General features: G+C 41.3%; 2 protein-coding genes across 3 annotated transcripts; one reads left to right on the top strand and one right to left on the bottom strand.

Annotated features, from left to right (window-relative positions):
* Positions 1-5,485, bottom strand: LOC129815225 (zinc finger protein 43-like). Of its 2 annotated transcripts, none has more exons than XM_055868813.1 (3): positions 5,168-5,485; positions 4,498-4,710; positions 1-4,378 (listed from the first exon to the last, which is right to left on the bottom strand). In XM_055868813.1, the coding sequence occupies exons 2-3, from the start codon at positions 4,694-4,696 to the stop codon at positions 1,485-1,487; spliced, it is 3,093 nt and encodes a 1,030-aa protein (XP_055724788.1). In that variant the 5' UTR covers positions 4,697-4,710; positions 5,168-5,485; the 3' UTR covers positions 1-1,484. The 2 variants fall into 2 exon arrangements, with proteins under 2 accessions (XP_055724788.1, XP_055724786.1); XM_055868811.1 differs by having other exon boundaries at positions 5,179-5,485.
* Positions 5,486-5,670: 185 nt separating this feature from the next.
* Positions 5,671-12,513, top strand: abhd14a (abhydrolase domain containing 14A). The gene is made up of 5 exons (XM_055868814.1): positions 5,671-5,807; positions 6,211-6,493; positions 6,796-6,911; positions 7,471-7,706; positions 11,153-12,513. Exons 2-5 carry the CDS (start codon positions 6,231-6,233, stop codon positions 11,333-11,335), a joined length of 798 nt encoding a protein of 265 aa, XP_055724789.1. The 5' UTR covers positions 5,671-5,807; positions 6,211-6,230; the 3' UTR covers positions 11,336-12,513.
* Positions 12,514-12,777: the final 264 nt, after the last annotated feature.

Genomic DNA, 12,777 nt, shown 5'->3' with positions numbered 1-12,777 from the left:
TTCATTGTTTGATTTTATAATTGTCATTCTTAAAATGCATGATACAACTTGACCATTTTAAACACAATACAACCACAAATTTGAAAATGTATTTCCATTGTGGTCCCCTTGAATACACAAAAACAAAATATACACAAGATTATAAACCGAGTAGTTTGTGTCCTGGATGTTGACTGGCTGAAAGCCGTGGTATATTTAAGCAATAAGGCCAGATGGGGGTGGTATATGGGCAATATACTACGACTACGGGCTTTTCTTAGGCACATCGTGGCATGCCTGGATACAGCCCTTAGCCCTGGTATATTGGCCATATGCCACAAACCCCTGAGGTGCCTTAATGCTTAAATATACCACGGATATGACCCATAATTACTTCTTTACTATTGTAATTATGTTGGTAACCTCAGGGGTTTGTGGCATATTGCCAATATACAACAGCTAAGGACTGTATCCAGGAACTCTGCGTTGCGTCGTGCATAAGAACAGCCCTTGGCCGTGGTATGTTGGCCATATATCACACCCCCTCGGGCCTTATTGCTTAAATATACCACAGGTATGATGCATAATTACTTGTTTACTGTTCTAATTACATTGGTAACCAGTTTATAATATAATTAAGGCACATCAGGAGTTTGCTTTATATGGCCAATATACCAGGGCTAAGGGCTGTATCAAGGCACGCCGCGTTGCGCGTAAGAACAGCCTTTAGCCGTGGTAGTTTGGCAATATACAACACCTCGTCGGGCTTTATTGCTTAATTATAACATCTTAAATACATCTCATCAATAGGGAGGAAACAGTAAAAGGAATAAAATAGATGACCAAGTAATCTTCATTGATACAATTATCTTTCTTTTAGCTTGTGTAGTTTTAAAGCATTTTGCCCATAAACCATTTATTTCCTCTTAAGGTTTCTTAAAACACTAGTGTAGGGATGGATTTTATAAGGTTTGGTATACCATTCCATTCTTCTGTACCAGTTTAAAGGAAAGAGATTTTTTTTTCCAGCAATCCCACTGGGCAAAAACTGGTTGAATCAACAGATGTCTTTGTTGAAATGATGTGGAAACAAGGTGACAACGTTGAATCTACGTAGAAAAATTATCATATTTGCAAAAAGTAATCAACGTACAGGATTTTTTCACCCAACTTGGAACCTAAATCCAATGTCATGGTGAAATGTTTTGTTGATTTCATTTTGAATTCACGTTAGTTTACAAAAATGTAAAATAGATGTTGAACTGACGTCTGTGCCTAATGTAATCCTACTATAGCACAGCAGTCTAATATTGGCAACACTGGCTCTGGTGTGATGGCTATGAGGGTCTATAATAACATTTAAATAACCAGACAATACAAGATACCAAACCAAACCACAGCTCACTATATACAAATATACAACAAGTTCTACAAAATTAAATTACATTTCTCTTCTAAATCTCCCATATTATCAACACCAAAGTGAGTTATTGAACAGTTCCATATCAGAATGAATCCATAATTTTACTCCTTTGTCCAAGACAGTTTAGTAGACGGTGTCTTTTCAGATAGTAAAGCCCTCTGAAAGTATTTTTACAAACATAGCAGGTATGATGTTGCTGGTTGGAGTGGCTCTGGATGAGCTTTAGTAGGGCAGATGCTTCAGACCAGCCCAGTTTCCACTTGGAGCTCTCAGAAACATGGCTCTCCTGCTTGGGTGTGTTATTGTGGCGGCGGGTGTTGAGGTACTCCAACCACTTGTTTCTATGATTTCGCTCATGCTTCTTGAGGTTTTCTGCCATGTGGAACACTTTGTAACACATTGAGCATGAGAAGGGCCTTTCAGTAGAATGTGTGTACTTGTGGTGCTTCAGATGATCCGCCCGGCTAAAGCTTAGGCCACACTTCTCACATTGGAACACCTTGCCTGCCTTTGTGTGAGTGTGATATCTATGTCTTCGGAGAGAGTTATGGTCCTTGAACATTGTCCCACAAGCCTTACAAAGATAACTCCTCAACATTGTGTGCATTTTACCGAGGTGGGTCTTTAAGTCCTCCTGTCGCCCAAATGTATCTCCATAACAATGACGAAGGTGAGGTTTCTCATTGGTGTGCAGGTTCTCATGCCGTCTCAAATGTTCTCGCCTCTTGAACTTTGTACCGCAATATGAACAAACATGGGGAGTTTTGTCTGAATGGATCATTCTGTGTTTTCCCAGCTTTTCCCCAGTACTAAATTTCTTGCCACACTGGTGGCATGTATAACCATCTGGTCCTGGATGATAAACTTCATGATGCAACATCAGTTCCTTTTGATGTTCACATCGCTTCTCACACAGTTGGCAGACGTGGATTCTCACCTGATGAGTCTTTTCATGCGTCCGCAACTCTCCTGGATCCCTGAATCCAACGCCACAATCAAAACAGATAAAGGAACTGCCAGAATGAGAACATCTGTGGCGCTTTAGGTGATCCTTTCGGCCAAAGTCAAGGCCACATTCTTCACAGTGATGCAGCTTGGAGGCTTTTACGTTGCTCTCCCGAATTCTCCTAGAGTCTTTGCGATTCTTTAAACATTTTCCACAAAAATTAAACGAAACATGATATATGAAACAGTCCCCACAATCTTTGCAAATAAATTGTCTCGATACATCTTCCTCTTTCTCTCCTACAGTGTTTAAGTCTATTTCAGTTGCCTCCAGATCCCTTTGTGTCGGCAAGCCTTTCAAGGTGTCTTTAATGATACATGTCCTGACATTGCCTACTGCTTTTAGGGTTTTGCGGTATTGGTCTGGGTGCATTTCCCTGGCATGATTCTCAAACTCCAGTCCACTGGCAAGCTTTAGGACACAGAGTTGACAATAGAAAATATCCCCTTGTTGGCTCACCCTACTTGCCTCTATGAAAGCCTTTACATGCTTACGCAGGTGGAAGCACTTATGCTTTTGGAAAATATCTGCCTTTTCAAAATGACGATCACATTCACAGCACGTTAAAGCAAATGTGTTTTTACGCAAGTTATTTTCCCGATGATACATTTTCTCGTGTTTGGTGCAAGCTTTAAGCTTGTTGAATGCTCTACCACAAATTGGACATCTAATCTCTTGTTTCACTTGCGCTCCGTGCTCCTGTTTAGGAGGCACTATTTCACTTTTGCCCTGTGCCCAAGCATGTCTTTTCTGGTGTTTTTGGTAAGATTTGAAAAACTTAAAAACCTTCCCACAGTCCAGACAAGGAAACGGAGGAGAACGTTTAGAGTCAGGCGGAAAAGGAGGAGAATGTTTAGAGTCAGGCAGAAAAGGAGAACGGTTAGAGTCAGGCGGAAAAGGAGTAGAACGGTTAGAGTCAGGCGGAAAAGGAGAACGGTTAGAGTCAGGCGGAAAAGGAGAACGGTTAGAGTCAGGCGGAAAAGGAGAACGGTTAGAGTCAGAAGGAAAAGGAGAACGGTTAGAGTCAGGCGGAAAAGGAGAACGGTTAGAGTCAGAAGGAAAAGGAGGAGAATGGTTAGAGTCAGGCGGAAAAGGAGAACGGTTAGAGTCAGAAGGAAAAGGAGGAGAATGGTTAGAGTCAGAAGGAAAAGGAGGAGAATGGTTAGAGTCAGAAGGAAAAGGAGGAGAATGGTTAGAGTCAGAAGGAAAAGGAGGAGAACGGTTAGAGTCAGAAGGAAAAGGAGGAGAACGGTTAGAGTCAGAAGGAAAAGGAGGAGAACGGTTAGAGTCAGGCGTTTGCTGCTCTGCAGTGTTGGCTAGTTCATCATCAGAAGATATTAGAATACATGCATCCTGATCCTCAGTATCGTCGCTGTTCTTCCTGTTTTTCTTGATGGCCCTTACACAAGTTTCTGTGGCATCTTTCCTATTGCCTTCAAGACGTACAATGATCTCAGAACTTGAAGGGTTCCTCTGTTTTTTTCTGCTTTTTTTGGTTATCCTGTGTGTCTTCTCATGCTTTATGAAAGAAGTTAGGTATTTGAACCCCTTACCACAGTGCCTGCAGGTGTGAAGGCCTTTCACTTTCTGATTGACATTTAAGCCTACTGCTATGATTGACTTTCCATTTCCTCTCAGTCTTGGTACAATGTGAGTGGCCTGGTGCTTTGTGAATGAAGTTAGGTATTTAAACTCCTTCCCACAAGTCTTGCAGGTGTACAGGGCTTTGATATGAGTTTCCTCATGTTTTCGAAATGAAGTTAGGTATTTGAACACCTTCCCACAAGTCATGCAGGTGTGCAGGGGTGAGACACCTGTTTCCATTGACTTGGCTTTTGGTCTTCCTCTCTCACTTGCTACATCACATATTGAATGAGAGCTTATGAAGTGCTGCTCCAGCTCTGGTTCGCTAGTGAAGGAGGCTTCGCAGGCATCACATGGAAAGAACTGGAGTTCCACATTCGCAAAACCTTTACAAAAGACAGAGGCAACAAGTACAACATTTAAATTATTTTGACCTCACAGTTAACAACCCAGTTAATAACAAGTTAGCCTAACCCACAAACCAATACCCTTGTTCTTTTCTTACCATGCCCATCATCATTATGAAAGTCAGCATCCATCTCCATGTCTAGGCTGCCATGGTTACTTTCAGGTAGGTTGTCTTTTACCTCGAGAACAAGCAAGTCTGGAGAGACGTCTGAGATCTCCAGGGTCATTATCTCTCCATTGGCATATCCAGATAGTGAGCTAGAAGGGTCCTCCCTCTCCAAATCAATGGACTCCATGTTATCGTCTTATTCTGAGACGTATCACCAAAGAAGCACACAAACACACAAAAATAAATCTACAAACATCTTTCTAAATATGTTAGATAAAGAATCCCTTCTCATTGTTGATAGGCACACAAGACGTGCACTTTTCAATTGAGAAACAAAGCAGAATGCATATTATTAGAGGATCTCAAAGTTGAACGCTGTCAAGGCCAAACTAACTCAATTATTTGGTTTGAAGTTACTTTAATATTATTTTGAGATACAAATTAATTACATTGCACGGTTGATATCACTTCCATTGACTGTTAGCTAGCTAGCTGTGGGTAAAGTTAGCGGATGTTGGCGGAAAAAAAACGAACCATGGATTCGGTTTTCTACCATAGACTACTTTCAGGATGAGGAACCATCTAACCATCTAAATAACAAACTTCCGCAGAGAGACAGAAAGCACGATAGCTATGCTTAATAAATTCACAAATTTACCAGATACAAACCTAAAACAACATCGAGTCACTCCGTTCTTTTTCTGCCGTGGTTACCCGGTCAAGACTAGAAGGTATCCAGCTTTGGTCAAATTAACATCAAAAGTTGATTTATTTTGCATTTTACTAACACTACCCATAACTCTTGTCATAAAGTTAACACAATTATCCTAACCTGCTACGTTCATTCTCTTAACCTGTTTCATAAATTATCATAACTTGCTGAGAAAAGTCAAATATGATGTTAATTTGACAAAAGCTGCATCCCGTCTAGTCATAACCTGGCTTTTACCCCGCCATATTGTTGTGCAGCCCACAAATGTGTTCGGTTAGAAACAACAATTTAATGGATAGATTTGATCTAAATGAAAAACGTTTCATTATAATATCTCGTAGATGTCATAGTTAATTAGTAGTTCATTATTCCATAATTGATAATGAGCTACATTAATTGTATATGTTTTACAAGTACCTGGATTTGTCTTGGAATGAAAACAACGCATAGTAATAGTTATTTTCCGGAATTATTTATGTGAAACACACTTTATATCTGCCACTGCAAATAGCAAAGGATTTCACTACGCATCCATTCTTTACTGTCATAGACTAATAACAACTGCGGTTACCCAGCTATCTATGAGGTATATTTTCAAATAATTTTTATGTTAGATATGAAATTTGTGTCACAGGACGAATGACTGTCGTGATGAAGGCTTAAATCATGCATGCTAGCTAGCTAGTTACCTAGGTAGCTAACAACGTTAGCTTAATTTCACATGGATGGGTGTATTGACACTGGAACTATTTCGTGTCCTACCTTCGCTGCCATTCAGTTCAGCACTACTAGCCACTAACGTTATCATAATAATGTTCAGTGCTTTAAACATAATCATCAAAATTATACACGTGTCATAGAAGCATTAATTATAGAGTACTCCACAGGCAAATACTCACCTCTTTATGGATATTTTAGTATATCAGAAACTACCTATGGACATTTTGTTGGCTTCTTACTAAATCCCGATTCTCTGTTATTCTCTCCAGATCAACCATCTTTGGCTAAAATGAATTTTCTACGTAACCGTCTTGTTGTGCTGGGCCTGGTGTTGCTGGCCACTGTTCTGTTGTACCTGCTACTGCCGTCCATTCGTCAGGGCAGCATGGAGCCTTCGCTGGATGTCCAGAGGATGGGCCTGGTGGCTGTCTCTCCTCCTCCACCTCCTGCCATCAACGTGTCCGTACGCACAGGGCAGCTACCCGGGGACCCTCCACTCTTCTTCAGGGAAGCTTTGCCGGTCGATGGATCTGGTAGGCAGATACTGCCCAGGTGAGGGTAGTCACCTCCAGCAGCAATAAAAATGGTCAGACATCCACACACTGAACTCTCTCCTCATACAAATTAGCCTAGCCCAGCAACCTCTTATTTGGAAACTGCTTAAAGTAAGAATTGCAGAGAACCCAAGCCCATGTAAACAGATTTAACTAAAGATGTGTTGATGCATAAGCACTGTAGTTACTCAATAATTATGGTTACCCTGTGCAATTGTTAGTCACTGGATTGCCGTTACAGTAGTGAGGGAGGACTGAAATAAATAGTGACTTAAACACCTGGTTGTCTTTCCTATACAGGCTGCAAGTGGTCCTTCTCCATGGCCAAGCTTTCTCTTCCAAAACCTGGGAGGAACTGGGCACCCTGGCCTTGCTGGCCACAAACGGATACCAGGCCTTGGCTGTGGACCTACCAGGTTCGAGCTACAATAACATTCAAGCCTGAGGATGTTATGTTGTTTAACTGGCTGAAATGCAGTTGAAACCCACTTAAAGCTGGAATCCTTAATGGTGAAACTGCCACATCTGTTTGGGATTTTACAACAAAAAAGAAGTTACTTCAAACAACCATCACTGTTTTTTCCCTCAGACATCATTGCACGTACGATAGAACAGTATGTAATGATTTTTTTAACCACGATGCTGGATGCTCTTCTCCTCTGTTTCAACAATGAAACATAACAAATGTTACTGCAGATTTCAGCTTTAACTGTGGTTTAATGTGCTGCACGGTGTTGTTCACTGTGTAGCACAGCATCACTGACCCGACTGTTGGGAATGGCAGCGTGAAGGAGTTGGAAGGGAACACTATAATTACTGAACTTACATACATATCAAGTTAGGTTCCTTGGTTCTCATTGAATTCTACAAATGTTTTTTTACACCCACACAAAATGCCAAAATGGGATGGAGAAGGTATTTTACAATGCTTTTTCAGTTATTTCTCTTCTCTCTCGCTCTCTTTTCTCCCTCCAGGATTTGGGAACTCTCCAGACTCGGATGCTGTGAAGACAGACCAGCATCGGGTGGACCTTCTGGGGAGGTTTATGGAGGCTTTGGGCGTGAGGACAGCGGTGCTGCTCAGCCCCTCTATGAGCGGCCACTACTCCATCCCCTTCCTCATGAAACACAGTTCCCAGCTGCACGGCTTCATCCCCATAGCCCCAGTAGGAACCCGCAGCTACACCCCTCAGCAGTACCAGGGCATCCAGGTGAGAGCTGTAATTCTGGGTGGTTGGGAGTTCAGTCTGATACATAAACCTAATAAAAGCAAAGAACTGGATGACATTTTGTGTGGAACTAAATACTTTTTTGGGGTGTGAACCAGCTTCCAGTGGGACGCTTTTAGTAGTAGCAGCGGAAGCAGTGCGAAAATGCCACCGTAAAGATGGCAATGATTACTTGAAGCCATACAGTGCCTTCAGAAAGTATTCATACCCCTTGACCTATTCCACATTTTGTTGTTACAGCCTGAATTCAAAATTGATTAAATATTTTTTTTTCTCACCCATCTACACACAATAAACCAAAGTGAAAACATATTTTCGAAATTTGTACTAATTTATTGAAAATTAAATACATAAATATGTAATTTACATAAGTATTCACACCCCTGAGTCAATACTTTGTTGAAGCACCATTGACAGCGATTACAGCTGTGAGTTGTTCAGGATAAGTCTCTTAATAGCTTTTCACACATGGATTGTGCAATATTTTCCCATTATTAAAAAAAAAAATGATTCAAGCTCTGTCAAATTGGTTGTTGATCATTGCTAGACATCCATTTTCAGGTCTTGCCATGGATTTACAAGTATATTTAAGTCAAAACTGGCCACTCTCCTCCTGCTAAGCAACTCCAGGGTAGATTTGGCCTTGTGTTTTAGGTTATTGTTCTGCTGAAAGGTGAATTAATCTCCCAGTGTCTGGTGGAAAGCAGACTGATCTAGGTTTTCCTCTAGGATTTTACCTGTGCTTAGCTCCATTCCCATGTTATTTTTTATCCTAAAAACTCCCCAGTCCTTAATGATTACAAGCATACGTATAACATGATGCAGCCACCACTATGCTTGAAAATATGGAGAGTGGAACTCAGTAATGTGTTGTATTGGATTTGCCCCAAACTTAACACTTTGTAGTCAGGACAAAAAGTGAATTATTTTTGCCACATTTTTTTCTGTATTACTTTATTGCCTTGTTGCAAAGAGGATGTATGTTTTGGAATATTTTGTATTCTGTAAAGGCTTTCTTCTTTTCCCTCTGTCAACTAGGTTAGTATTGTGGAGTAACTATATTGTTGTTGATCCATCCTCAGTTTTTCTCCTATCAAAGCCATTAAACTCTAACTATTTTTAAGTTACCATTGGGTTTATGGTGAAATTTCTGAGCAATTTCCTTCATCTCCGGGCAACTGAGTTAGGAAGGATGACTGTATCCTTAGTGTGACTGGGTGTATTGATATACCATTTCAAAGTGTAATCAATAACATCACCATGTTCAAAGGGATATTCTTCTTTTTTTTTACCCATCTACCAATAGGTGCCGTGCCCTTCTTTGCAAGGCATTGGAAAACCTCCCTTGTCTTTGTGGTTGAATCTGTGTTTTAAATTCACTGAGGGACCTTACAGATAATTGTATGTATGGGGTACAGAGTTGAGGTAGTCATTCAAAAATCATGTTAAAAACTATTATTGCACACAGAGTGAGTTCATACAACTTATTATGTGACTTGTTAAGCCCATTTTACTCCTGAATTTATTTAAACTTGCCATAACAAAGGGGTTGAATGCTAATTGACTCAATACATTTCAGCTTTTTATGTTTTATTAATTTGTAAAAAGAAAAACATAATTCCACTTTGACATTATGGGGTAATGAGTGACCAAGAAAAATCTATATTTAATCCATTTTAAATTCGGCTGTAACAAAAAAAATGTGGAACATTTGGTCTGAATACTTTCTGAAGGCACTGTACATTTTGTTTACTTTGTAAGGATTACTGTATATAGTCACTCTTAACTAGTTAGTATCTGACAATGGTCTTGGGCACAGCTAAATGGTTCTCTTGGCAAGAGAAATACACCAATAACAGCAGGTCTTGTCGTCTTAGATCAGTGTAAGTCCGTGATTGGTTTAAGGTTATCCCTGACTGTGCTCACACACAATCATAGTTGGTGTGTTTTAACTCTATTCACAATTAAATTCAATTACTCAGAGCCTCTATCAGTAATAAATCAGCGAAATGTTTCTGATAAGGATATTTACAGGTTTTGTTTACATAAAAAATGTCCCTGACTGGTTTTGAATGTTGTGCAGCCATGCAAAATAACCACCAGGGAGCAGAATATTTTTTTATATATTTTTTCACCTTTATTTAACCAGGTAGACTAGTTGAGAACAAGTTCTCATTTGCAACTACGACTTGGCCAAGATAAAGCAAAGCAGTTCGACACATACAACACAGAGTTACATATGGAATAAACAAACATACAGTCAATAATACAGTAGAAAAAGTCTATATAGAGTGTATGCAAATGAGGTAGTATAAGGGAGATAAGGCAATAAATAGGCCATGGTGGCAAAGTATCTACAATATAGCAATTAAACACTGGAATGGTAGATGTGCAGAAGATGAATGTGCAAGTAGAGATACTGTGGTGCAAAGGAGCAAGATAAATAAATACAGTATGGGGATGAGGTAGTTGGATGGGCTATTTACAGATGGGCTATGTACAGGTGCAGTGATCTGTGAGCTGCTCTGACAGCTGTTGCTTTAAGCTAGTGAGGGAGATGTGAGTCTCCAGCTTCAGTGATTTTTGCAGTTCGTTCCAGTCATTGGCAGCAGAGAACTGGAAGGAAAGGCGGGCAAAGGAAGAATTGGCTTTGGGGGTGACCAGTGAGATATACCTGCTGGAGCGCGTGCTACGGGTGGGTGCTGCTTTGGTGACCAGTGAGCTGCGATAAGGCGGGGCTTTACCTAGCAGAGACCTGTAGATGACCTGGAGCCAGTGGGTTTGGCGACGAGTATGAAGCGAGGGCCAGCCAACGAGAGTGTACAGGTCGCAATGGTGGGTAGTGTATGGGGCTTTGGTGACAAAACGGATGGCACTGTGATAGACTGCATCCAATTTGTTGAGTAGAGTGTTGGAGGCTATTTTGTAAATGGCATTGTCGAGGATCGGTAGGATGGTCAGTTTTACGAGGGTATGTTTGGCAGCATGAGTGAAGGATGCTTTGTTGCGAAATTGGAAGCCGATTCTAGATTTAATTTTGGATTGGAGATGCTTAATGTGAGTCTGGAAGGAGAGTTTACAGTCTAACCAGACACCTAGGTATTTGTAGTGACCTGTGTCTGTAATGTATTTGCACAAATGACAGAATCTATTTTTTAGATGTTAAGAACAGCCTTTGAAATGTATTTTTACTTTAATCTGAGTAGTAATACTGTCCACAAATTTACAGTAAAACACTAATGTAGGGTTGCAATATTCTGGAAACTTTCCTGATTGGAGGGTTTCCGATTTTCTTTCTTATTCCATCCTGATTCCAGGAATCATCCAACCTGGAGTTCTAGAAAATGTTGGGAAAGTGGCCAGAATTTTGCAGCCCTGAACAGATATATTGTTTCCTGATCCTTGCTTTCTCTTATGTCTCTGTTTAGACTCCTACTCTGATTGTGTTTGGAGCGCTGGACACCAACCTGGGGGCCCAGTCCCACAAGAATCTCATGCAGCTCCCACACCACTCAGTCCTGAAGATGGAGGGGGCGCGCCATGCCTGCTACATGGACAAACCTTGGGAGTTCCACCAAGCACTGTTGGACTTTCTCAGCAAACTGGAGTGAGAGGGGGAGGAGGAAGATAGATAGAGGGAAGGAAAGAAGAGATTAACAGGATTGTGTTTGCGTGGAAGTGGAGAAATTATACACAAATAAGACAAAGGGAAAGTAGACCACTGGGATAATAGGGCAAAGGCTGCTTTTGATATTACAAATTACCCCGGGCCCCCCAGCCACCCTGGTAGAGTGGCTTACCCCAGGCCCTTAGCCACCCTGGTAGAGTGGCTTACCCCAGGCCCTTAGCCACCCTGGTAGAGTGGCTTACTCCAGGCCCCTAGCCACCCTGGTAGAGTGGCTTACCCCAGGCCCTTAGCCACCCTGGTAGAGTGGCTTACTCCAGGCCCCTAGCCACCCTGGTAGAGTGGCTTACCCCAGGCCCTTAGCCACCCTGGTAGAGTGGCTTACTCCAGGCCCCTAGCCACCCTGGTAGAGTGGCTTACCCCAGGCCCTTAGCCACCCTGGTAGAGTGGCTTACCCCAGGCCCTTAGCCACCCTGGTAGAGTGGCTTACCCCAGGCCCTTAGCCACCCTGGTAGAGTGGCTTACCCCAGGCCCTTAGCCACCCTGGTAGAGTGGCTTACCCAAGGCCCCTAGCCACCCTGGTAGAGTGGTTTACATTGCGATGCTTTTGTTGACATCCCATCAAATCGAGAGCAACTCTAAAAGAAGTTTACTCTTTGAGTTGAGCATGTAGAACAGAATATATGCAAATTCAACGACTAGAAGCAAAGACTTGACTTTTTTTCTACAGGCATCATTATTGGTTCCATGATGAAGATCAACATCAGTTAGTTGAGTTGAGATTGAAGAGGTAAAAGGAGATCTAAGGCGATAGTACCAGGGTCGTATTCATTCGTGCACACTGTAGCAAAGTGTTTTGTAACGGAAAACAAAAACAAGTGTTTCTTATTGGAAAAGTTCAGGTAGTCCCTTCCTGTTTCATCCCTTTTGCTTCTGTTTGGTTCATAGTGAATACGAACGACCCTGTTTAGAGAAATTACCTGTGAAAATTTTGTTGAGGAGACAGAATCAATGGTTGCCAATTCACAGCTGTATCTCCTGGTACAGAAACTTGGATAAAGACTAACAATAACATTAAGATATTTATTTATAAGACTTCAGCTCCCTGTTAAAGCATGTTCACGTTCATTCTGAATTTCTTGCTGAAGTGTGTGTGTGTGTGTGGGTGGGTGGGTGGGGGGGGGGGGGGGGGTCATGAAATAAGGTATTTACTAAATGAGAAAGCTGTTGCAACCAGAAAAGTACATTTCTATGTTATGAGGATGACCACTATTTTAAGTTATTATGAGTTTGTACATATTAGGTGATTTTGTTTCATCGGACAACAAATTCAAGCCTCAAGTTAAATGGCTTAAACAATCATGAAAGGTATTTTGAGTTGTGCTGTTATTGCGCTTAAGTTCCTTTAATAAAGACTGCAGAAAATAT

This window comes from Salvelinus fontinalis, chromosome 18 (assembly GCF_029448725.1).
Source record: "Salvelinus fontinalis isolate EN_2023a chromosome 18, ASM2944872v1, whole genome shotgun sequence".
In the NCBI taxonomy this organism is placed as follows: Eukaryota; Metazoa; Chordata; class Actinopteri; order Salmoniformes; family Salmonidae; genus Salvelinus; species Salvelinus fontinalis.
Note: the sequence above shows the minus strand (reverse complement) of the source record. Positions and strands in the feature narration are given on the sequence as shown.